We start from the raw sequence: 24473 nt of genomic DNA, 5'->3' as shown, positions 1-24473 counted from the left end.
AACCCTGATTTCCTTCAATGCATTGACAAAGGAGCAAGGTCCAACTTCAACTTTTATTGCAAGGAAATACGTGAAATTAGAGTGGTAAAACTGTGGAACAGAAAAGAGAATACACTTACTAATGTATACTGACATGTGGCAATGCATATAAGACATTACTGTACATAGCAATGCAAATACAAGAAATGTGCACAAGATGTAAGTTACACAAGACATAGATACAGGATGATAATGTTAAGCATCCATAAGAGTATACACACCAGCGATGCCGCCATAAACTAAGATGATGGAGGATGCAACTAGCTGAGTTTCCTCTAGCTGAGTTTCCTGTAGAAAACAAGATATGGAGGGAAGATGATGTCACCAAAGTTCATAGGTGAAAGCTATGGTAGCTGAACTGGGACAAAAATATTGTTCCAATATGTAATATGTGATATATGTAAATGGCCACTAGATGGCGCTGGTACAACATGAACAGTAGGTTACACAGTAAATTACACATTGTGAAAACTCTCGTAAGAATAACATGACAATATAATGATGGAGACATGACAAAATCTATAACATATAATCGTTTTTGCTTTAAAAAGTATATTTGCTTGATATACATCAGGGGTCGCCAAACTTTCCAAAGGGCCAGTTCCCTGTTCTTAAGACTTTAGGGGGCCGGACTGTGCACAGTGGGAGTGAACAATGCCCAATATTTGGTATTGGGGGAAGAAACAGTTGGTGTCAGTGAGAGGAATAGTGCCCCAATTTTGTTGACAGTGGAAGGAATTATGTCCCATCATTGGTGACAGTGGAAGGAATTATGTCCCATCATTGGTGACAGTGGAAGGAATTATGTCCCATCATTGGTGACAGTGGAAGGAATTATGTCCCATCATTGGTGACAGTGGAAGGAATTATGTCCCATCATTGGTGACAGTGGAAGGAATTATGCCCCATTGTTAGTGTCAGTGGCAGGAATATTGCCTCAAGGGTCGGACAAAGGCAAGCAACGGTCCGCAGTTTGAAGACCACTAATATAAAACAATAAAAAATAGAAATCAGGCTCCAAATAGCAACTCATTTCTTGATTTTATAACCCATTTTTTTAGGCTAAGCCCAGAGGCAAATAGACTACTGAAGCTCAAGCTGCAGTACGGAAAAAATAACAAGCTGCTTTAGCAGCAGTTGTATTCACTGTTCATCTTTTCATACTTAGTGGTTCTAAAGGCTCAAGGTTTTTTACCCTCATGCATTCTAGACATGAAGGTAAAAAACGTCCTCTGTGGAGCAGTCCCCCCCCCCCCCCCCACCACCTTTAATACCTACCTGAGCCCCTGGCTCTGTGTGTGAATGGCTACGCATAGCCCTGGCTCGGGATTGAGCCTGCTTGGGTGCCCCCATTGCAAGCTGCTTGCTCTGGGTACAGAAGGGAGGGGTCAGGAGGACCGGTAAGGGACCTGAGAATAGCTGGATTGGGGCTGCTCTGTGCAAAACCACTGCACAGAGCACGTAAGTAAGATATGTTTTTAATTTTTTCTTTAACAGACGAGAGGCTTTAATATCACTGTAAAGCAGTAGTAAACTCTGACCCTCTAAAGCTCCTTTTAAATAAGGAAGCACAGTAAAGCTTCTGAAAACCTTTAGCATTAAAGTAGAACTTTACTCAGAAATTTAAGCCCTGCTAGATTACTTTAGGCTGGCCCCTTTTGCAGGTATAGCTATGTAAAACATTAAAAATAAGTGTCTATGATGTTTAACCGCTTAGTGACCGCCCCGCGCAGATATACTGCGGCAGTAAACAAGGCAGACCAAGGTTCTGTGAGAGGGAAATGTGCTGATCCTGTGTTCCTGCTAAGCAGGAACACAGATCTTTATATTCCCCCAGTCAAAGCACATACCCCACAGTTAGTAATCACTCCCAGGGAACACAGTTAACCCTTTGATCGCCCCTGATGGTAACCTCTTCCCTGCCAGTGTCATTAGTACAGTAACTGCATATTTTTTAGCACCGATCACTGTTGGTGTCACTGGTCCCCAAAAAAGTGTCAGTTTAGTGTCTGATTTGTCCGCTGCAATATCGCAATCCTCCAATAACTTGCTGATCCCCACCATTACTAGTAAAATAATTAAATAAATAAAATATACCATAGTTTTTAGCCCTTATAACTTTTGCGCAAACCTATCAATATACATGTATTGGGATTTTTTTTTTTTTTTACCAAAAATATGTAGCAGAATAAATATTGGCCTCAATTTATGAAGAAATTAGATTTTTTACATTTTGTTATTGGGAATGTTTTATAGCAGCAAGTAAAAAAATATTGTTTTTTTTTTTTTTTTTCAAAATTGTTGGTCTTTAAAACTGCACAGGTGATCAAATACCACCAAAAAGCTCTATTTTTGGGGGGGGGAAAGGGGAAATTTTTATTTGGGTACAGTGTGGCATGACCATGCAATTGTTAGTTAAAGTAACGCAGTGGCCTAGTTATGAAGGGGGTAAACCTTCCAGATCTGAAGTGATTAAAATCCAGTAATACATTGTCTTACTCTGCTCTGCACATACCCAGCTGCTCTCCATTTTTAGGCACTGCAAATTTGTAGAGGACAATTTGCTGACTTAAAGCTGAACTAAACCCTTTAATCCTTTACAGCCAAGAAAGCTGCTTCTGTTTGATCTGCAACTACATGCGATCAGTTATGATACCAGCCATTTGATGGTTTTACAGTGTGGTTGAGGAAACAAGCAAATTTGACAGTAAACGATCCCAGCATTCCAGGAATGTAACTGTTTTTGAAACTGTTAAATGGTTTGTTTAGTTCCACTTTATGATTTACTTCTGCTCAGGGACTCTTTGCTTCAGCAAAATGGCAGCCTCCAGCAAGAAGAAACAAGAGCAATGCTGGAGGTAATTTACAGCACACACTTATTTTTGTAGTATAATTATTAATGTGCAATGTATGTTCCTTCCTAAAGAACATTATTTTTTATCAAGTTGTTATGGGTAAGTGGAGTAAAGTCCCTCGAATCAGAGCAAACTTGCTTGTGAATGGGAATGCAGTCTCGTGGTATCTTGGAGCAGTGCCATAGACAGAGGAAATGACAGAGCCAGAGGAAAAATAACAAACATGTTATACTTACCTCCTCTGTGCAGTTGGTTTTTCACAGAGCAGCCTGGATCCTCCTCTTCTTGGGTCCCTGGCCATTGCTCCTACCCCCTCCCTCCTGTCGAGTGCCCCCACTGCAAACAGCTTGCTATTGGGGCACTCTAGCAAAGCCGCAGCTCTGTGTGTCAATTTAGACACAGAGCTGCAGTTCAGGCCCTGCCCCTCTCTCCCTATTGGCTAACTGACTTTCATTGACAGTAGCTGGAGTCAATGGCGCCGCTGCTGTCTCAGCCAATCAGAAGGGAGAGTCCTGGACGGCCTCGGCACTTGTGCACATCGCTGGATCGAGATTGGGCACCGGTAAGTATAAGGGGGGCTGCTGCACACAGGTTTTTTATCTTAATGCAGAATGAATGAGTTTACTACCACTTTAATAATGAAGACAGATCAATCTTTGGACACATTTTTTTTTCTCGGTAGATCCTGCAGGGAGGGTTAACTTTTGCTAAGACTTTTCTTTTCATAGTTGGACTCATATGCCAAGGAGTTAGCGGTTTGAAATGACTTAAAGTGTTACTAAACCCACAACAGTCAAATCAATCTGTATATGCAGTAAAACATGCCTGTTATATACTCACTGTGAAACCTAAGGGGTTAATCCTCTGCATTGTGTAAAAAGGTTGTTTGAGGTCTTCTCTGATCCTCCCCTTCTTCCACAGTCCCATATCCACCCGTTGATAGTGCAGAGCCTTGGGGCACTCAGCACATGCTCAGTTTGGTGTGTATTGATGGAGAGTTTTTTTTTTTTTCTTCTTGGGAGGGTGCATGTGATCAGCACGGGACCAATCAGCACTGTCCAGACAGAGGGTGAGGGGTCCTTCATCCTGATAGGACAGCCAGAAAACTTAAATTAAAACTTCACCAGACACTGATAATAGTCACAAGACTGCTAAATACTACTTATGAGAAAAGGTATTTAGCAGTTTATATTTACTAAAATAAATTAATTTCAGTGTATTGTGGGAGACCAGATGAAATGAATGCAGGCTCCTAGGTTGAGTAACACTTTAAGTGCTTATTAATGTTTTTATATGGATCAAAATCATCAGGATGTGTTTTATTTTCACTTTAATAATGTGAACAGAATCTTTGAACACTCATTTATTCTCGGTAGATCCTGCAGGGAGGATTGGCTTTTCCTGAAAGAGACTTTTCCTTTCAGATTTGGACACGTATGCCGAGGAGTGAGAAGTTTGAAATGACTTAAATGCCCATCATTCATAAGTGAGGATTTTAGGTTTGCTTGTAATGGTATTGAAGCATTTGCCATCAATATTACTGCAGCCTAGGACAAATGAAGAAGACTGGGAGGCTGCACACCTGGGATCTTCTGAATATCTCTTTATTCATAACACATCTTATCCATCATAACAGTTCATTATCCATAAAAACAGCCAAAAGACCACACACAGGGAAGAGATGGTGGTTACCATCTGACTTCATGAACAGTAAGCAGCAAAGGTTGCTATTCTGATACCCTTGCCTTATTAACCACTTTACCACCGGAGGATTTTGTTGTCTTACGTCCAGGTCACTTTTTGCGATTCGGCACTGTGGGACTTTAACTGACAATTGCGCGGTCATGCAACGCTGTACCCAAACGAAATTTACGTCCTTTTTTTCCCACAAACAGAGCTTTCTTTTGGTGGTATTTGATCACCTCTGCGCTTTTTATTTTTTGCGATATTAATAAAAATATGCAAAAATTTTGAAAAAATAACAATATTTTCCTACTTTGACAGTTAAAAAATATCCAATATATTCCATTTTTGTCATATATTTAGGTCAAAATGTATTTAGCTACATGTCGTTGACAAAAAAATTCTCAATGAGCGTATTTTCAACCGCTTTATGACCGGAAGGTTTTACCCCATTCCTGACCAGGCCATATTTTGCGATTCGGCACTGCGTTAATTTAACGGACAATTGCGCGGTCGTGCAATGCTATACCAAAATTAAATTTATGTCATTTTATTCCCCACAAATAGAGCTTTCTTTTGGTGGTATTTGATCACCTGTGCGATTTTTACTTTTTGCGCTATAAACAAAAAAAGAGCGGCAATTTTGAAAAAATAACAATATATTTCACATTTTTTTTTTTTATATGAAACCCCCCCCCCCCCCCCAAACAAATTTAAAAATTAAAATTTTTTATCATTTTTAGGCCAATTTGTTTTCTGCTACATATTTTTGGTAAAAAAAATCGCAATAAGTGTATTTTGATTGGTTTGCGCAAAAGTTATTGCGTTTACTAACTAAGGGAAAGATTTCTGTCATTTTTGGTGTTTTTTTTTTTTTTAACGAGTAATGGCGGCGATCTGCGTTTTTTTTTTTTTTTTTTTTTTTTTTTTGCGGTACTGCGACATTGCGCCGGACAGATTGGACCCTTGACTGACATTTTTGACACTTTTGGGGGTACCAGTAACATTACTACAGTAATCAGTGCTATAAATATGCACGGTTACTGTAAAAATTACACTGACAGGGAAGGGGTTAATTTTTATTGGAGAGGGACGGGTTAATGTATGCCTGGTGCTTACTGACGTGTGTGGGGGGAGGTGACTTAATGACACAGGGACAGATCGCAGGTTCAGCTGTGCTGAACCCTGCAATCTGTCCCTGCCTGTCACTTAGGAGATCTGCCCGCTTTGTTTACACAAGTGGGCGGATTTCCACACTAGATCCCAGACGATCGGGGAAGAGCAGCGGCGATCACCGCCACTCCTCCCCTGGCCCGACTCCCGCTGTAACTGAATACAGCGGGAGCGAGCCTCCGGCGGCGCGCGTGCGCCGCCGAGAGTGGGGAATGTCTGGTGACGTAGGTCTACGTCGCCAGACGATAACGAGCCACTTTGCCGCAGTACAGTCAACGTGACTGGTTGGCAAGTGGTTAAATGTTGACTGTGATGGGGCCTTATCGGCCAGTGGTTTTCACCATGGTTTGAATTGACCTGAAACAGGTATGTGGTATAGGAGTCCAGACAATATAATGTTGGTGCCTGTTTTGGGTAGTAAAACCAGGATTAGGAAAAAAGCACCAGTCTGCACCTTTAATAACAACTGGAAACTTGGAGCTCCTATGTTTTCTCTCTTTGCAGGATCACTTTAAGCCATGAGTGCGCAACATGTGGCCCCCAAGCTGTTGCAGAACTACAAATTCCATGAGGCATTGTAAGGCATTGCAAGGCTGACAGTTACAAGCTTGACTCCCAACGGCAGAGGCATGATGGGACTTGTAGTTCCACAACAACTTGAAGGCCACAGGTTGAGCACCCATGCTTTAAGTGAGATTAGTCTCACCTTCAGTAGAGGACTTGGAGTCCAAAATATTTACCTACAGAAGCTACCTATATTACAATCATCAAGTCTGCTACACCCCATTACACACAAAGGAGTATGCTATTTGCTATTGCATGCTATTTTTCTTTTAAATAGGGTATACTGTATACATATCCTAACAGTACGGTAAATATCATTTCATATTGTCACATATCCTAGATGCAATTACCTTTTAAAGTACTAATTTCTGTATGAATGTTTTATTTTCTTTGTGCAGCCAGACATTCTTTGCAAGCTTACTTACAATCCATGTATTTGTTGGGAAGATTATTTTAAGCGCTCCTTGTCTCTTTGGATGATGTGTCCTACAGAGCACAGCTTATACACACAGACGTATTGTTTGTGCATTCTCATGACAAACTAGGCATTATTTTCTGCTGCAGTGACTCTTGAAGCCTTTCACAAAAGTTATGAAATGAAATTGATTCCATGAGCGGTTTCCAGAAGAGCTCATGGCTTGTTGCACTGCCCAGCGATCTCTTTGAGTTTTATAAAAATAATATATTTTTTAGAAAAGTACACTTTTAGTCTATCCATTTGGATGCCGGTATTTTTCAATCCAGAAAGACTTGTGTGAATATTCTCAATAATGTAAACTTGTACCAAACCTGGACAATACACGTAGGTTGATGAAAAAAGTACATAAGCAGTTTACCTTTAATGAATAACACATGACAAAAAACGATTCGTGGATCCAAGGAAATAAACAGCTGGAATTTTATATAATTTGCTTTTCCTCTAAAAGATGTGCATAGGGCCCCATCTTCTGAGCTTCCCAGTTGGTCTGTGAGTCTGCCCAGATCAATAAAGGACCAGTAGTGAGGCTTCAGCAGTAGAGGGGGAAGGTCTAACATCTATTATTTCAAGAAAAGTCAAGATGTGCAAGCTAACTCTATCTAGAGATGAGTGTTTTTTGCAGGATGTAACATTTGTTTATACCTTTTTCTCATCCAGACCCCGTTCACACTGGGGCAACTTGTCAGGCGACTTGGTCACCTGACAAGTCGCCATGGGTCGCCTTCCATAGATTAGCACAGGACCCGTTCTAATAGGAGCGACACAATTCGCTCCGACTTAGAAAAAGGGTCCTGTACTACTTTGGGGCGACCTGCATTGACTTCAATGATATTAAGTCCGTGCATGTCGCTCCGCGATCGTGGTGCACGCTGTGCACCGCGACTTCACAGGTACATCAATATGTGCCATTCCCAGAAGGTTTTCTGTGTCTTCCAGCACAGTCTCAAGTGATTCCACTGGACAGGCAGTTACTCTAGCAGAGCTGGACAGGGCCATAGAAAGTCCTTAACCTATCAGCAGGACCGGTATCTGCTCCTTTGTTTAAGGAGGAACAGGATGAGTACTGCCAGAGTCCTACAAAATGACCTCCAGCAGGTCACTGGTATGAATGTCTCTGACCAAACAATCAAACAGACTTTATGAGGGTGACCTAAGGGCCGTGCTCACTGCCTGGCATCATGGAGCTTGATTGGCATTTGCCATTGAGCACAAGAATTGGCAGGTCTGCCACTGGTGCCCTGTGCTTCTCACAGATGAGAGCAGGTTCACTCTGAGCACATGTGACAGACGTGAAAGGGTCTGGAGAACCCATGGAGAACTTAATGATGCCTGTAACATCGGTCAGCATGACCAGTTTGGTGGTGGGTCAGTGATGGTCTGGGGAGGTATATCTATGGAGGGACGCACAGACCGCTACAGGCTAGACAATGGCACCCTGACTGCCATTTGGTGTCAGGATGAAATCCTTGGACCCATTGTCAGACCCTACGCTGGTGCAGTGGGTCCTGGGTTCATCCTGGTGCATGACAATGCCTGGCCTCATGCGGCGAGAGTATGCAGCCAGTTCCTGGAGGATGAAGGAATTGATACCATTGAATGGCCCCCATTGTTCCCCTGACTTAAATCCAATAGAACACCTCTGGGACATTATGTTTCAGTCCATCTGACGCCACCAGGTTGCACCTCAGTCTGTTCAGGAGCTCAGTGATGCCCTGGTCCAGATCTCGGAGGAAATACCCCAGGACACCATCAGTCGTCTCATTAGGAGCATGCCCCGACGTTGTCAGGCATGCATACAAGCACGTAGGGGCCATACAAACTAATGACTACCATTTTGCGTTGCTGCAATGCAATTTCAGCAAAATCGACTAGCCTGTTGCATAATTTTTTCACTTTACTTTTTGGGGCGTTTTCAGCCCTCTGTAGGTTGATAATTTTACTTTCCATTAAAGGATGTGGCATTCTTTCATTCCTAACACATTACCCAGTCCATATCAGTATAAATATCCAGCATGATATTTTTCCACATTGAGATGTGATGTATTTTCAAAGTTTGTCCTTTAATTTTTTTGAGCAGTGTGTATAATTTTCTAAATGGTTTTCCAAATTTTTTACAAATAAATATGTTTGAAAAGTGTGGCATGCATTTGTATTCAGCCCCCTTTACTCTGATACCCCTAACTAAAATCTAGTGCAGCCAATTACCTTCAGAAGTTGCCTAATTAGTAAACAGAGTCCACCTGTGTGTAATTTAACCTCAGTATAAATACAGCTGTTCTGGGAAGCCCTCAGAGGTTTGTTAGAGAACCTCAGTGAACAAACAGCATCATAAAGGTCAAGAAACACACCAGACAGGTCAGGGATAAAGTTGTGGAGAAGTTTAAAGCAGGGTTAGGTTATAAAAAAATATCCCAAGCTTTGAACATCTCACGGAGCACTGCTCAATCCATCATCTGAAAATGGAAAGAGTATGGCACAACTGCAAACCTACCAAGACATGGCTGTCCACCTAAACTGACAGGCCGAGCAAGGGAAGTATTAATCAGAGAAGCTGCCAAAAGGCCCATGGTAACTCAGGAGGAGCTGCAGAGATCCACAGCTCAGGTGGGAGAATCTGTCCACAAGACAACTATTAGTCGTGTACTCCATAAATCTGGCCTTTATGGAAGAGTAGCAAGAAGAAAGCCATTGTTGAAAGAAAGCCATAAGAAGTCCCATTTGCAATTTGCAAGAAGCCATGCGGAAGACACAGCAAACATGTGGAAGAAGGTGCTCTAAGTCAGATGACACCAAAATTCAACTTTTTGGCCTAAAAGCAAAACACTATGTGTGTCAGAAAACTAACACTGCACATCACCCTGAACACACCTTCTTCACCATGAAACGTGGTGGCAGCATCATGTTGTCGGGTTGCTTTTCTTCAGCAGGGACAGGAAAGCTGGTCAGAGTTGATGGGAAATTGGATGGAGCCAAATACAGGGCAATCTTACAAGAAAACCTGTTAGTCTGCAAAAGACTTGAGACTTGGGCGGAGGTTCACCTTCCAGCAGGACAACAACCCTAAAAATACAGCCAGAGAACACCTGTCAGTACACAATAATACAGCAGGGGAGATCGCTGTACTTATGTCGGATTGTTAGTACAGCGGCTCTGACCTGAGTTTTCAGTGTGTACTAGGCTTAAAGTGTTTGTTACCCCAACATTTCATATTCCTGATATGTGCCTGCTGTACCATGAACGTGTATGAAAGAGTATTCTGTTCTCTTTGTATTGCTTCCTTTATGTGAAATCCCTGGTGTTCCTGCTAGCCCCACTGCTTTCTTATTACAAACTGACCACACTAAGCACGAGAACACAGCATGTTTAGTTCTCCAGCTATGCTGGGAACTCAGACTGCTTTCATCTAATGATCAGTCTTGTCGCGACATGCCTCCCCTGCACAGACATTCACTGGGAAGCTCAGTGAACTGTTGCTTCTCCACCCACATGCTCTTATACAGCTGAGAAGACAAGTAACATAGGGGATGTGATCACTTATAAAAAAAAAAAAAAAGGGGGGAAAAATATTTAATGTACTTTTTATATCTATACACAGATGTTTTGCCTTTCATTTCTATTTTAAACTGAATGGATTGTTTTACAAGGTAATTGTTTGCAATCACTTTAAGCTTACTACCACTTTAAAGCGGAGTTCCACCCTAAATTTATACTTACCTCCATCTTCTTGCTCCGGGTCACCTGAAAAACAAATGGATAATCGCATTTTTTTTTTTTCTTTTTACATACCTTGTTTAGAAGAAAATATACTTACCTTACTTCCTCTTCCTCCCCTCGGCGGCCACGGCGATTCGTCACTTCCTGGCTTGCAATGATTCCTGGGAGCTGAACGTCATCGCTCCCAGGAATCAATGCGCCTGCACCGGCCCCGACGTCAGTTTCGGTGTAGGCGCCATCATACCTTGCTAAACAGCTTCTGGGTGTGCCCAGAAGCTGTGCAGGGATGACGCTGTGGCACCGGAAGTGTCGGCGGGGCCGGTGCAGTGCATCGTGGGACCGAAGAAGACGGAAGAGGACACAGAAGAGGATCGCGCTGGCTTCAAGCTGCCCACACCTGAGATGGCAGCGCTGGACAATACATTTTCAAGGTAAGTATTTCTTCTAAAAGGTAAGTGCAACCCGGGACAGATCAGAGGCTAGCCATTGTGGAATGCACTAGCCCTGACTGTCCCTGGGGTATTTTTATTAAAAAATACTTTCCCAGGGTGGAACTCTGCTTTAAGGACTCGTGTGTTTTCTTGCACGTATATGTGCTTAGGGGTGGCATTTAGCATGAATGACAATGCACACTTGACTCCAGCCCTGGGAAGGCCCAGCAGTAAGGAGATAGGTCATTTTGAATTTTCTGGCCTGAATTGGGGGTGGATCACGGGAATTTTTTTCTATGCAAATGCATTCATTCTTTAGTAAATCATGCATAAAGCAGATATTGCTTGTTCATCATTAGTTTTCTGAGATAATAGAGAAGCAGTGAAAAGGACTGCCAGCTGCATTTAGAAAAGAGAATATAGTTCATTTTTAAAGCTCAGAACAGATGTATTTTCTGTCCTTGGTATTTATCAGAGCTGTTCTGTTCTTCTTTCCAAGGCTAGTGAAAAATAAACAAATCTACTCTATTCTCTTATGATGGAAGTTTACCTTTAATAAGGCTTCATGCACAATAGAAAGCTAAAAACTGTTTTAGAAATGCTGGACAAAAAACAAAAATTTTTTAGCACTTTTTTACGGCATTTAGCAGTGTTGAGCCTAGAGTGAAAGCTACGTGTAGCAGCTTTAGCGTTAAGGAGCGGGGCCGCTGGTGTCCTTAAAAAAACAGTAAATAGCTGGTGGTTAAGTAGCGGGTCGGACAGCTGAATGTAAAAAAAATATTGCTGCCAATAAACTGTAGAAAAAGCGAGATGCCCCCCCCCCCCCCTAATCTATACCAGGCACTTTGAGTCTGGTATGGATTTTAAGGGGAACCCCATGCAAAAATGTAAAAAAAAAAAAGCTTGGCATGGGGTCCCCCCCAAATCTATACCAAACCCTTAGGTAGTTGTGGGGTAGGGGGGTTATCCGTATCTGGAAGCCCCCAAGATCCCTGCACCCCCCCCCCCCATGTGATAATGTAACCCTACTCATTTATCAAAAAAAAAAAAAATGTAGTGTAAGGAAAGACAGCAGGCAGTTTTTGTGTCCTTTATTTAAAAAAGAAAAAAAAATGGCCCCCGGACTTGATTTATCATCAATCACAGCGTCCGCAATCCAAAAAAAAAAGATCCGCTCCAGTGTCCAACAGCTCTGAAATAACTAAGGGGCCTAACTGTCAGGTGGCGAAAGCGGAGCTTTATTTCATGTTGGCGGTGGGTTTTAATTGCGATTAAAGATGGATGACGGGGCACATTTTTTACATTTTTCTTTTTTTAAATAATAGACAGTGTTTTAGAAAAAATATTTGGCATGGGGGTTCCCCTTAAAATCCACACCAGACCCAAAGTGCTGGGAATTTATTGGGGGGAGGGACCTCATACCATTTTTTCACAATTTTAAACAATGTTTTTTTTACATTCAGCTGTCAGTGGGGAATCCCGCTGACCACTGATAAATCATCCGTTGTTAAGGGCACGGCAGCCCTATTTACTGGTTAAGGACGCTGGCTGCCTCCACTTCCAAAAAAAAAAAAACTCTGCTAAACGCTGAACACCGGCGTTTAGTAGAGTTTAGGAGCTGTCAGCATTTTTTCTACCAAAACGTTGCTGCTCTAGAACATGCTGGAAGATGTTTTTTTTTTGTCTGCCTCTAAATTCTCTTGCCAAAAACTGCTGCTAAAAAGCATGAACATATAGGATAACATGCAGGGGAGTTTAGAGGCAGTTTAAAAAAAAAAAAAAAAAAAGAGAAAAAAAAAAAAAAAAAAAAGTCTGACGCCCAAAACAGCAGCTGTAAAACCGCCCAGTTTACATGAAGCCTAAAAGGAAAAGCCTTTTGTCCGCTGACACTGTGATTGTATGGATTGGTAGTCTTCCAAAGGAAGCTTGCCTCAAGGAGTTAAAGAGTGTATTCATTTTAACCTCCTTGGCGCCGAGCGCACCCAAATATGGCCTCTTGGTGGGTGGGCCTTGCGGCCAAGTGGCAGCATTTTTGCATGCATTAGCACAAATAGAGCTGCACAGGGAGTGCGCGCTCCTGGCACAGTTACCGGTGGCTAATGGAAAGCTCACAATTGTTGCTTGCGGCTGCTTGGGATCAGCAGCCTTCTGATCATGTAACAACCAATCATGGCAGTCACATGACTATAATCCCGCCTCCATGCATTCTAAACCCCTTAAAGGGCCGGCAGGCGCCGGTGCCAAGATGTTAAACATGAGGCAGCAGAAACAATAGGGTTTGTTTTACAATCTGTGATATGTATAAACTGCCTTAGTAATGTGTGTTTTTTTTTTTTTGCTCTAGGGCTGAACTTTTGCATTGTTGTTTAGTGAGTCACTGATCCAAAATAAGATCTGTACATGTTCATGTAATTCTCTGACTGCCTATTATTTTAAGGCAATTGAAGTAGTATGGTAAGGCTAAGGACAGCCCCAGAGCTTGCAGACTTATCAGGAGACTATACACTGAGAGATGAAGGGTGAGTAGACAGGTGACCCAAAAAGCAGCACACATGCTGGCTGTACAGTGGATGGGGATGTGTAACTTACATGGCTGGCTGAACAGAATTTTAAAAATTCTTTTGACAGGTGAATGGTTCCTCTGTATTTTGAATTAATATTTTCCTGGTTGTCTTGAGCTCTGCATTTACCCCTAATTGGTAGTGTTGAAAAAGATACATTGAATCAAATTCTCAAACTTTAAGGCCCCTTTCACACATTCCAGTCTGTCGGCGGACTCCGTTTATCTCAGTGGGGGATCGATCCACCGATCCCCCGCTGAGCAGGCGGATGGCAGCCCTGTCTCTGCGCTGTGTGCGGAGACAGAGCTGTCAGGTCCCACTGTTCTCTATGGGGGAATCGGATGGGAACAGACCGCCTGTCCGTTCTCATCCAATCCGCTGGACGGATGGAAAATAGGGCTTCCATCCGTCCAGATTTGACGGATCGGATGTCAGCGGACATGTCGCCGCTGACATCTGATGCCCCATAAAGATGCATGGGGCATCCGTTCAGATCCGCCAAAAAAACTGACAGGGGGATCTGAACGGTCCGCCTATGTGAAAGGGGCCTTAGGCGTTCCCCCTTCTTTAAGATGCCCCCCACCTCCTTTTTCAAATATTTACAAGATTTCTTAAGGAATATACAGTGTAAGATCCCTGGGTTAAAAAACTTAAGAGATCTAGAAGAAAGGGACCACAGTCATGACTATGCATCAGTAATAATCAGGCAAATTGTGAATTATTGATGTGCCCATAAAAATATAAAACTATAGATGAATTGCAGCTTCAGTTGCTGACATGGGAATGATTGGAACTATGGAGAAACAGTAAACAAAGCACATTGGCTTATTGCCGTAAACTAGACATACTTAATGCAAATTGATTAAATCTGCTTATATGGCCATAAAGTAGAAGGGCGTATGTTTTAAATCAGTTGTACTTCCACATGGAAGAGATCAGTTATTTTTACATTAGAAGTATTTTTTTGTAAATTCTTGTTATATATAATATCCTGAGCATGGTACAAACTAGTGATCGACCGATATCATTTTTTAATACCGATACCGAAATTTTGGTCATCGGATATCGGTATCGGCCGATATTTTCAGACATTTATTTATTTTATTATTTTTTTCAAAAGGGTCTCCTTGTGGAGGGATCCCTAACCCCTCCTCGGCACTGAAAAGCATTTAAAACGCCAAGTTTGGCTGTTTTGAATGCTGTCAGTTTTTTTAATTCTGCGCCAAGTACCCGGAAGTTATGTCATGACATCACTTCTGGGTTTTTTACATGGAGACCCGATTAGAGCCGAATGCGGCTTTGATCGTGTCTTCTCTTCGGCGGCGGTGGAGGTAGGATGCCCGGGTCTCCCGGTGGGACGGGAGACCCGGGCGAGCCTCGGAAGGCGGCGGGAGGGGTAAAGTCCCCTCCCGCTCCTTGTAATGACAGCCGAGCGGCTTGTCAGGAGAGAAAGGGGGCGGTGCCCTGTCTGAATGGACACAGGTAGCTTCAGCTCAACTCGGGTGCTCCCCATAGCAAGCTGCTTGCTGTGGGGTCACTCGAAAGGAGAAGGGGGCCAGGAGCACCTAAAAGGGATAGAAGTGGAGGATCTGGGCTGCTTTGTTTAAAACCACTTCACAGAGGAGGTAGGTATATCATGTTTGTTATTTTTAACAAAAAAAAAAAAAACTTAACTCTAGTATCACTTTAAGGTATAAGCAGGAAGGCAGAGTGTATAGGATACAGTAACTGTACACATGAACTTCCTAGTAGGGAAAGAGAAAAGACAAATGTATTAAACAAGGAGAGAGGGGTAGTCAAAACCAAGAAGTCTGGGAGTTTGACGGTTTCAAGAAGGGGGTAGGGAAGTCTGGCCAAGGGTTACTGTAGGGGGTGAGGGGAGGCTGGGACAAGGAAATTAGGGGTAGGGCACCCCTCAGGTGGTCCATATGGTGTTAAACTGTGAAATAGGAGTTGCCAAATATGAGGGCCTTTCCTTCTTTGGAGAACATATAATCATTCCAATAGAACCATGTTGTTCTGTATGCATTGCGTTTGTTATGAGAGGATAGGATGAGATCCTCCACCCATCTAATGTCCTGTGATTTGCATACCCATAGTGAGATTAAGGAGAGAGAGCAGCCCTTCATTTCAGGGGAATGTTGGATTTAGCCCTATTTAAAAAGGTTATCATAACTGTATTAGGGCTCAGATACTTTTTAATGCATACAATTTCACTTTTATATTATGATTGAATGTTACATAAATATATCATGCAACTGTTATTCTTTTTTTATATAAAAAGTAATGCTAATTTATATAAAAAGTAAAGCTATTTTTTTTTCTAAGCTCTAAATCAATTTATTTTATCTTTTAGGTTGCAGGGAACCTTCCAAAGACACGTAAGTAAATTCTGCATAATTGAAGCATTTTCGTACATAATGTGTATGTTAAGTGTTTGAAGTATAGCTCTGGCTTTCTTGATAACTGAAACAGTGTAAATAGTTGCTATTCAATGCTTACAATATACAGTAAGTTGCTCCAGTTTGCAGCAGTCAGTAATTTTATAGAGCTGACAGTAACTTTGAGCATGTTCTAGCAGACTCCAGAATCCTCAAATCCCTGCAGCTTTTATTGGCTACAATTTTTTTAAATCCCAGTTGTAAATTCAGCTTTAATACCTTAGTAAGTCAGGGGTGCTAGAAATGTATGCTTTTTAAACATTTAAAGGAGATATACAGCCAAAGCTTGTTTGGCTGTATTTCTTCTATGGATCACAGGAGTGCAGTTTGTCTGTCCGCTCTCTGCTGACGTCACAGAAGTTGGTCCAGGCACCGTGTCATCATGACCAGGTAATCAAGATCCACCAGGTGCCTAGACTGACACCCGGCTCAGCCTCTCAGCAAGCTGCTCCCTGCCCCTTTACAGCCCAGCGCTCCATTGAGCGAGGAGGGGGCAGAGCAGAGAGCTGCTGACTGACTCCTGGCCGACAGCCCCCCATTTCGATGGAGAGGGGTTCTGTCTGGTTCCTGGTATGGTGAGTAGCTGTCCCCCCTCTCCCCCTGGAGGGTTTTGAGGTGGACGTGGGCCTCTCCTTGGGACTGTCAGACCCCTGGGTTCCCCTGCTTCCTGCAGGCACCCCTCCTTGCCAAGTCCCTCATCCTGACCCCCCCTCCACGCTGGGGCTATTTGGGTGGTCTGGCCATTGTCCTGGGATGGCGCAAGGTACTAACTGGCGATGGGGGCCAAGAGGGGGTGCACCGCTGGCTACCGGATGATGGATTGTGCGGAGGGGGGTGTTGTACCTGGTGGGGGCTCCTGCGAGGGCCCCCTGGATCTGTCCTGGAGGCCTAGTCTCCCTCTTGGGTCTCTGTAAGCCTTGTGGTGCCGTGCGGGACCACCATTTTGTTGTAGCCTCTGTTTCTTCACACAGCGGCCATGTTTGTGTAGTCTGGCGGCCATTTTCTTGTGGTTTGTCATTTGAAATAGTGGTGACCATGACAGTGGAGCCCTGTGGGCAGTGATTTCGGCAGTGGGAGTCCCTCCTCCATCCCCTGGTGCTTACTTATGGATCATTTTTACATCCTGATCACCCCTCGTGTAGTGCAGATTCTCCCGGTTGCTGAAGGGGCCTGTTTCTGTGGGTGGCGAGTCTGGTGGGGTCCTCTCCCTCTCTGCTGAGGATCGCTTGGTGCTTTGTGCCTGGCGACCGGGTGGTGCTGCCAGCACGGTGGGAGTTGTTCCTTAGCAGTGCTTTACACTTTTTGTGGGGTCCACCTGGTGACTCATGGAGTCTTTGGAGCACATTTCCTCACCTGATCCCCTCTCTGAGGCTGCAGGGCAATCTGGGTCCCAGCCATTCATGCATGCACTGACGGTGGTCCTGGAGTCCCTTGTGTCCCGGGTAGAGGTGGCTTGCGGGCAATGGGCTAGCAAAAAGCGCCTTCCCCTGCCTCATCCATCTCATCAGATCCTGAATCTGATTCGGCCGCTGCGGATGTGGGTCACCCTGCTGGATCTGCAACCACGCGCCTGGAATCCTCTGATAGTGAGAATGATTCCTCCACGTCTGCCACTGCGCACGAAAAGGCGCTGGTGGATGCACTGATTGTATCTGTGTGTGAGACCCTTAAGATGTAGGACGCAGCTGAAGCTGCATTGGAGGGGCAGGTGCCCTTTGGCACTCACAAGCCGTCTACAGTGGCAAAGGGGTTTCCTTTCCCTGCTTATTTGGACAGAATTGCTGCTAAAGAGTGGGGACGACCAAAGCCTCCCCTTGGGGTCCCTAAGCGCTTTACTAGGCGTTACCCCTATGAGGAGTCTCTTCTTAAGAAGTGGTGGACCCTCTGGTTTCCAGATTAGACAAGGCAACCATGATTACAATTGAAGAGTTCCCGGCCTTTAGGGATCCAGCTAACCGGAAGTTGGAGGCTGTGACTCGCATTATGTACACCCTGCCTGTTTCGGCAATGAGGCTGGTATTCACCATTGCCCTAGTGTCGCAAACTGACCGAATGGGCTAAGCTCCTACCACGTGACCTAGAGGGGGAACACCTTCCCCCTGCCTTTGCCAAGCTGGCAGACCAGCTGGTCCAGGGGCTGCAGTTTATCTGTGATGCCTCTTTGGATGGGGCTCCCTTAATGGCTAGCCTCTCTGTTTTGGCAGTGGTCCTAAAGTGTGGTTTTTTTTTTTGGCTCAAGTGCTGGTCTATGGATCAGACTTCAAAAAAGGCCTTGACTGATCTTCCTTTTCAAGGAGAACGCCTGTTTGGAGCTACCGTGGATGACATCATTAAAGGTCTCACGGGGGGGGGAAGAGTACATTTCTTCCACAGGCTACTGAGGGCAAGGAACCTTGTCGTAGACGTGGGCCTTCCTTCTCAGCTCATAAGAAGTTTTTTCGTTACCCAGGGTCGACTGACGAGGGATCTAAGCCTTTCAGGGCCTATTCTGGAGGATCCAAACGAACCAGGTCTGGTAAGCCAAGATCAGGCTTCTCCACACCCGGGGACAAGGCTTCTTCTGCATGAAGGTGCGCCCTCACCCGTATCGGGGGTGAGGGGATTTCTTTACTGGTTTCTGGACCTGTCGACTTCCCTGGTGCAAGACAAGTGGGCCCACAAAATCATTCAGTCCGGCTACAAGATCGACTTTTGCTCTTGTCCCCGGCAAGGTTTTTTCCTTCCAAACTTGCCCCTGTCCCCAGACCGCTTACAGGGCCTGTTTGGGGGCGGTACAAGACCTGTTCCTTTAAGGGGTGATTGTCCTGGTTCTGACCTTGGAATATTTTCAGGGTTTTTACTCAAACCTGTTCACAGTTCCCAGGAAGGAAGACAAAGCACATCCAATCCTGGACCTCAAGGTGCTAAACTGCTTTGTGTGGGTACAGAAGTTCAGAATGGAGTCCATTTGAATGGCGGTGGCATCCCTGTGTCAGGAATATTTCCTCGCCCCTATCAATATCAAGGATGCCTATCTTCACATTCCAATATATGTCAGTCACCTGCGTTTTCTCCACTTTGCTGTGGGAGAGGAGCATTATCAGTTTGTGGTGTTACCCTTTGGTCTCGCATCCGCTCATCGGGTCTTCACAAAAGTGTTAGCCCCGGTGCTAGCTTTGCTACGCCAACGGAGGATAGCGGAGCTGGGTTACTTGGGACGATTTCCTTCTGCGAGCTAAGTCTCCCTCTGCTCTGGTGGAGAACCTGGAGATCACAATACGAACTCTGCAGGAGTTTGGCTGGATTCTGAATTTTCAGAAGTCTGCTCTGTTTCTGTCCACAAAGCTGGGCCTGACTCTGGACTTGGCCTTAGCCAGAGTGCTCCTTCCTCTGGACAAACTCAAAAAATTGCAGGCTGAAATTTGCCTCCTGCTGTCCAAGAAATGGCCATCCCTCCGGACTTGCATGCAAGTGCTGGGCCTGATGGTGTATACCTTCTAGGCGGTTCCGTTTGCACAGTTCCATACGAGGTCCTTGCAAAGGGAAATTCTGACCAAATGGGACAAGACTCCGCAGCCTCTGGACAATCAGATCCGGCTGAGTCAGGGCACGAAGTTGTTCCCTGATATGGTGGCTTCATTCTCCGGCGATTTGGGTGGGAAATTCCTTCTTCCCCTTGTATTGGACAGTGGTCACCATGGATGCCAGCCTGCCTGGCTGGGGCGGCGTCCTCGGCAAGCATTCTGCTCAGGGGATCTGGACGCTGGAAGTGTCCAGACTCCTGATCAATGTCTTGGAACTCCGAGCGATCAGACTGTGTCTGGATCATTGGACAGATCGTCTTCAGGGTTTTCCAGTGCGTATTCAATTCAGGGTACAGCCGTGGCTTATGTCAATCACCAAGAGGGCACAAGAAGTGTCCTGGCGGCTCTAGAGGTAGCAGGCATTCTAAGGTGGGCAGAACAGTTTGTTCCAGCCCTCTCTGCCGTACACATTCTCGGTTGGAAACTTGGCAGGTGGATTACCTCAGTCGGCAGGTGTTGGACCACGGGGAGTGGTCCCTTTATTTGGAGGTGGTTCATCAGCTGTGTCTCCGGTGGACCACCGAGGTGGATCTGTTGGAGTCTCGGCTCAACAGAAAGGTGCAGAGGTTCGTGGCTCTGTCAAGTGATCCTCTGGCGGACGCCACAGACGCGCTGGTGGCCCCGTGGGGTCAGTATCCTTTTGATTTACGCCTTCCCTCCTCTCAAGCTTCTGCCAAGACTTCTACGCAGGATGGAGGCAGAAGGAATTCCGGTCATCTTAGTGGCTTCAGACTGGCCTCGCCAGGCTTGGTATGCAGATCTGGTGTGGTAGGTCACCGACGTTCCTTCGCAGCTTCCTCTCAGGGAGGATCTGCTGACCGAAGGACCAATCTTCCATCCTGTTTCACAGTAGCTGACTTTGACGGCTTGGCTGTTAACGCCAGGTGCTGAAGTATAGGGGTTTATCTGAGTCGGTGATTCCTACACTGTTGAAAGCTAGGAAATCTACCTCTAGGAAGATCTATCATAGTATGTGGAATACGTGCATTGCGTGGTGTGAGTCTCTTGGGGTTCTTCCTCGCTCCTCCTCGGTGGCTTGGATCTTGACCTTCCTTCAACGGAGGTTTGAACAGAAATTGGCCTTGAGTACCATCAAGGGCCAGGTGTCGGCTTTGGCGGTCTTCTTCCAACGACCTTTGGCCACACACTCCCTGGTGCATACCTTTCTTTAGGGTGTCTGATATTTGGTTCCTCCTGTGTGGGCTCCGTTGCCGCCTTGGGATCTTAGTAAACCAAATATTGCAGCGCTGCTAATAAATTAAATCAATAAATATATAAATAAATCAAACATCAATATCTCAGTGCAACCTTGTGCAAAATGTGCAAACTAGTGCAAAATGTATATCGTGCAAAATTTCGCAAAATCACACAATAAATAAATAAAAACTGCTACAGAAGACGCCGTGATTGGATGGCGAAACGCTTCTAGCGATTGGCTGAGCGGACCTGACGTCATTTCCGGCCGGTGAGGCGCACGCTGCGGAAGCAGCAACCACCCAGCCGAGATCCATATGCCTTAACATTTTAAACGTTTGTAAGTAGTTTTCTTTTTTTGGACACAATAAAATTCATTTAATATACTTCACTATGGATGGCCTTTTCTTTCCCATGAGGGGATTTCGGATGTGAAAAGACCACCGTTAAGGATCTCTCCCATACGATCGAGGATTCCAGGGCAGCAGAAAGGTTGTGACTAAACTGCAAAAATGTTCCTTGAATGCCTTTTACCGAGTGTGTGTTGTGGTAAGTATACAACCACTAGGGGGTCATCCCCATACATATACACAATGAAGCACAGAAGCACCTTATTTTTGCACCTGATGGACACTATATGGACTTATAATTGATGATTTTCTATTTTTATGAAGCTTTTATTTATTTATTGTGTGATTTTGCGAAATTTTGCACGATATACATTTTGCACTAGTTTGCACATTTTGCACAAGGTTGCACGGAGATATTGATGTTTGATTTATTTATATATTTATTGATTTAATTTATTAGCAGCGCTGAAATATTTGGTTTACTATGATTTAAAGGCACTAGCACTTTAACTTGCAGCAAGCAGCTATTTAATGCACAGTCACTTTTGTTATTTATATATTTTGGCACAATACCACAAGCGCGAGGTTATACCGTTTTAAACAAGCCTTGGGATCTTAATTTGATGCTTTCAGCTCTACAGAAGCCTGTCTTTGAAAACATTTGGGAGAGTCCCCTGCTTACGCTGTCCCAGAAGGTGGCCTTTTTAGTGGCTATCACCTCTGCGCGCAGGATGTCGGAACTGGGCTCGTTATCCTGTCTTTGCCCCTGTCTGTCGTTCCTTCCAAAAGGTTGTCTGATTTTCATTTTAATAAAGACATTGTGTTGCCTTCCCTGTGTCCCAGGCCTGAACATCTGAAGGAAATTGCCCTAGATGTGGTCCGGGCAATTAGGTTGTACCTGGCAGCTACGGAGTCTTTCAGGAAGTCAGACTCTCTCTTTGTGCTCAAGGATGGACTTCGGAAATGGTTGTCTGCTTCCTCTGCGACCATTTCCAGATGGATCAGACAAATAGTGGTTCAGGCCTATTCCATCAGGGGTCAGGTTCCTCCTTTCCCTGTCAAGGCGCACTCTATTAGGGCACTTAGTGCCTCCTGGGCTTTCCGTCGTCAGGCATCAGTGAAACAGGTTTGAAAGGCGGCCACCTGGTCGTTGGTGCACACTTTTACAAAGTTTTATAAAGTGGATGTTTTGACATCTGCGGATGCTTCTTTTTTGCCGCAAGGTTTAAGAGGACCTGATCCTCCTTGAGGGTGTGTTATTTTTCAAAAATACAATTTTTTCATCTGTTTTTCATCAGTGCTCATCAGTTTTTTATCTGTTCTTCATCCATGCTCATCAGTTTTCATCAGTGCTCTTCAGTTTTTTTTTTTATCCTTTTTCATCATTGCTCATCAGTTTTCCATCTGTTTTTCATCAGTGCTGATCCGTTTTTCATCAGTTTTTTTTTACATTAACTACCAATGCAAAAACGGATAAAAAAACTGACCATTTGTCAGTGTACATCAATTTTTCGTCTGATCAGATTTTGTAACGGAAGAAAAATAGAGCTTTGATCAGTTTAAAGAAAAAAACGATGACGATGGATGCGGATGTAAACTGATGTAAATGGATAATAACCCATTTACGTCCGTTTTTCCATAGAGATGCATTGATGTCCATTTTTCATCAGTCAACGGATGGATGAAAAACGAACAAACTGACAGGATGTGTGAAAGGGGCCTAAATCTTAGGGCTCTTTCACACAGGCAGACCGTTCAGATTCTCCTGTCCGTTTTTTTGGCGGATCTGAACGGTCCCCCCATGCATCCTTATGGGGCATCGGATGTCAGCGGAGACATGTCCGCTGACATCCGATCCATCAAATCTGATGGAAACCCTACTTTCCATCCGTCGATCGGATCGGATGAGAACGGACCGACGGCCCTTTCCCATTCGATTTCCCCCATAGAGATGCATGGGGAACTGACAGCTGTGTCTTTGCACACAGCGCGGCGACACGGCTGTCATCCTCCTGCTCAGCGGGGGATCGGCGGATCAATCCCCCGCTGAGAAAAACAGACTCCGTCCGACGGACGGAGTGTGAAAGGGGCCTTAAACTCACTTGCTCACACCAGCAGCACTAAACCCACAGCTGCCAGTGTGTCCTGGTAGAAACTAGAAATCGACCGATATCGGTTTTTCGTTGCCGATACTGATATTTTGGCCATCGCATATCGGTATCGGCTGATATGGGCCGATATTTTGTACATTTAAAGTTTTGAAAAATAAAGAATTTTTGACACAATTTGGTACTGAACATGTTAATTTTTGTTTAATGCTTAGTGGCTGGCTTGCTGGCACCCTGTGGTGGGTGGCTGACTGTCTGGCATGCTGTGGTGGGTGGCTGGCTGGCTGGCAGGCACAGGGGCTGTGGGTGACTGGCTGGTACAGGGCCTGTGGGTCGGTTGGCTGGTACAGTGTCTGTGGCTGGCTGGCTGGTACAGTGCCTGTGACTGGCTGGTACAGGGCCTGTGGGTGGCTGGCTGGCTGGTACAGGGCCTGTGGGTGGCTGGCTGGTACAGGGCCTGTGGATGTGGGTGGCTGGCTGGCTCGCTGGTACATTGCCTGTGGCTGGCTGGCTGGTACAGGGCCTGTGGGTGTGGGTGTATGGCTGTGATACACTCCCACGAGACTAGTACCGACTCCAGACAAGGTTGTCCAAGGCAGGGGAGGCGGCCTAAGAAGGCAGAATGACATCACGAAAATATTGGCAATATCGGCCAGTTCCAGCGGGGGCCGATACCGATATATCGGGAAAAGTGCATATCGGCCCTCGATAATCGGTTGATCCCTAGTAGAATACACCGATATTGATCCTGATGCATTGCCCTGTTTTGCTTTTTTTTTCTTAGAATTTCATTCGGATCTATTCACTGCAGCGGTATTGTGGTGCAGTAGTTTGTGTCACAACATGCTGTGCTTGAAAAGTACTGTATGTAATACTTTTTAGCGCACACCAGAACAATGCAGTGGTGTAAACTGGCTTCATAGCAAACAAGGCAGATTGCTTGGTCTTTGCCTTGGGACTTCACTCAGTAAAGCTTCCCAAGACAGCCCAAATAAATGGCCCTTAGCTCACTCCTAAATCTTTTTAACCACAATCTAATCCAAACTCTTGTGGCCCTTTCACGTGGGCAATCCGATCAGGTCTACTTGTCAGTTTTACCAGGCAGACCTGATCAGAAGCTCCATGCAGCTCTTTGGACAGGAGTATGTAAACAGACTTGTGTCCATTTACACCCGCCTACCTCAAAGTCCATCCAGGTCCTTTTCCTTTTTTCGGGACCTAAACGCGATAGATCAGAGATAGCCTTATGTAAACGCACAGGAAAGTCCATATACATCCAGCAGCCCATAGCGCTAGTACAAGTCTGCTGGGCACAAAAT

The 24473-nt window shown here is 44.8% G+C and overlaps 1 protein-coding gene across 1 annotated transcript in view; it reads left to right on the top strand.

Annotated features, from left to right (window-relative positions):
* LOC309555251 (overexpressed in colon carcinoma 1 protein homolog) overlaps positions 1-24473 on the top strand; it is a 111797-nt gene that overhangs the window by 72655 nt on the left and 14669 nt on the right. Inside the window, exon 2 of the mRNA XM_082257152.1 lies at positions 15855-15879. Coding sequence (XP_082113278.1) covers positions 15855-15879 — 25 coding nt within the window. The remainder of the gene's footprint in view (positions 1-15854; positions 15880-24473) is intronic.

This window comes from Pelophylax lessonae (genome assembly GCF_965119305.1).
Source record: "Pelophylax lessonae genome assembly, chromosome: 4".
In the NCBI taxonomy this organism is placed as follows: domain Eukaryota; kingdom Metazoa; phylum Chordata; class Amphibia; order Anura; family Ranidae; genus Pelophylax; species Pelophylax lessonae.
The sequence above is the reverse complement of the archived record's forward strand: the minus strand, read 5'-3'. Positions and strand labels throughout refer to the sequence as shown.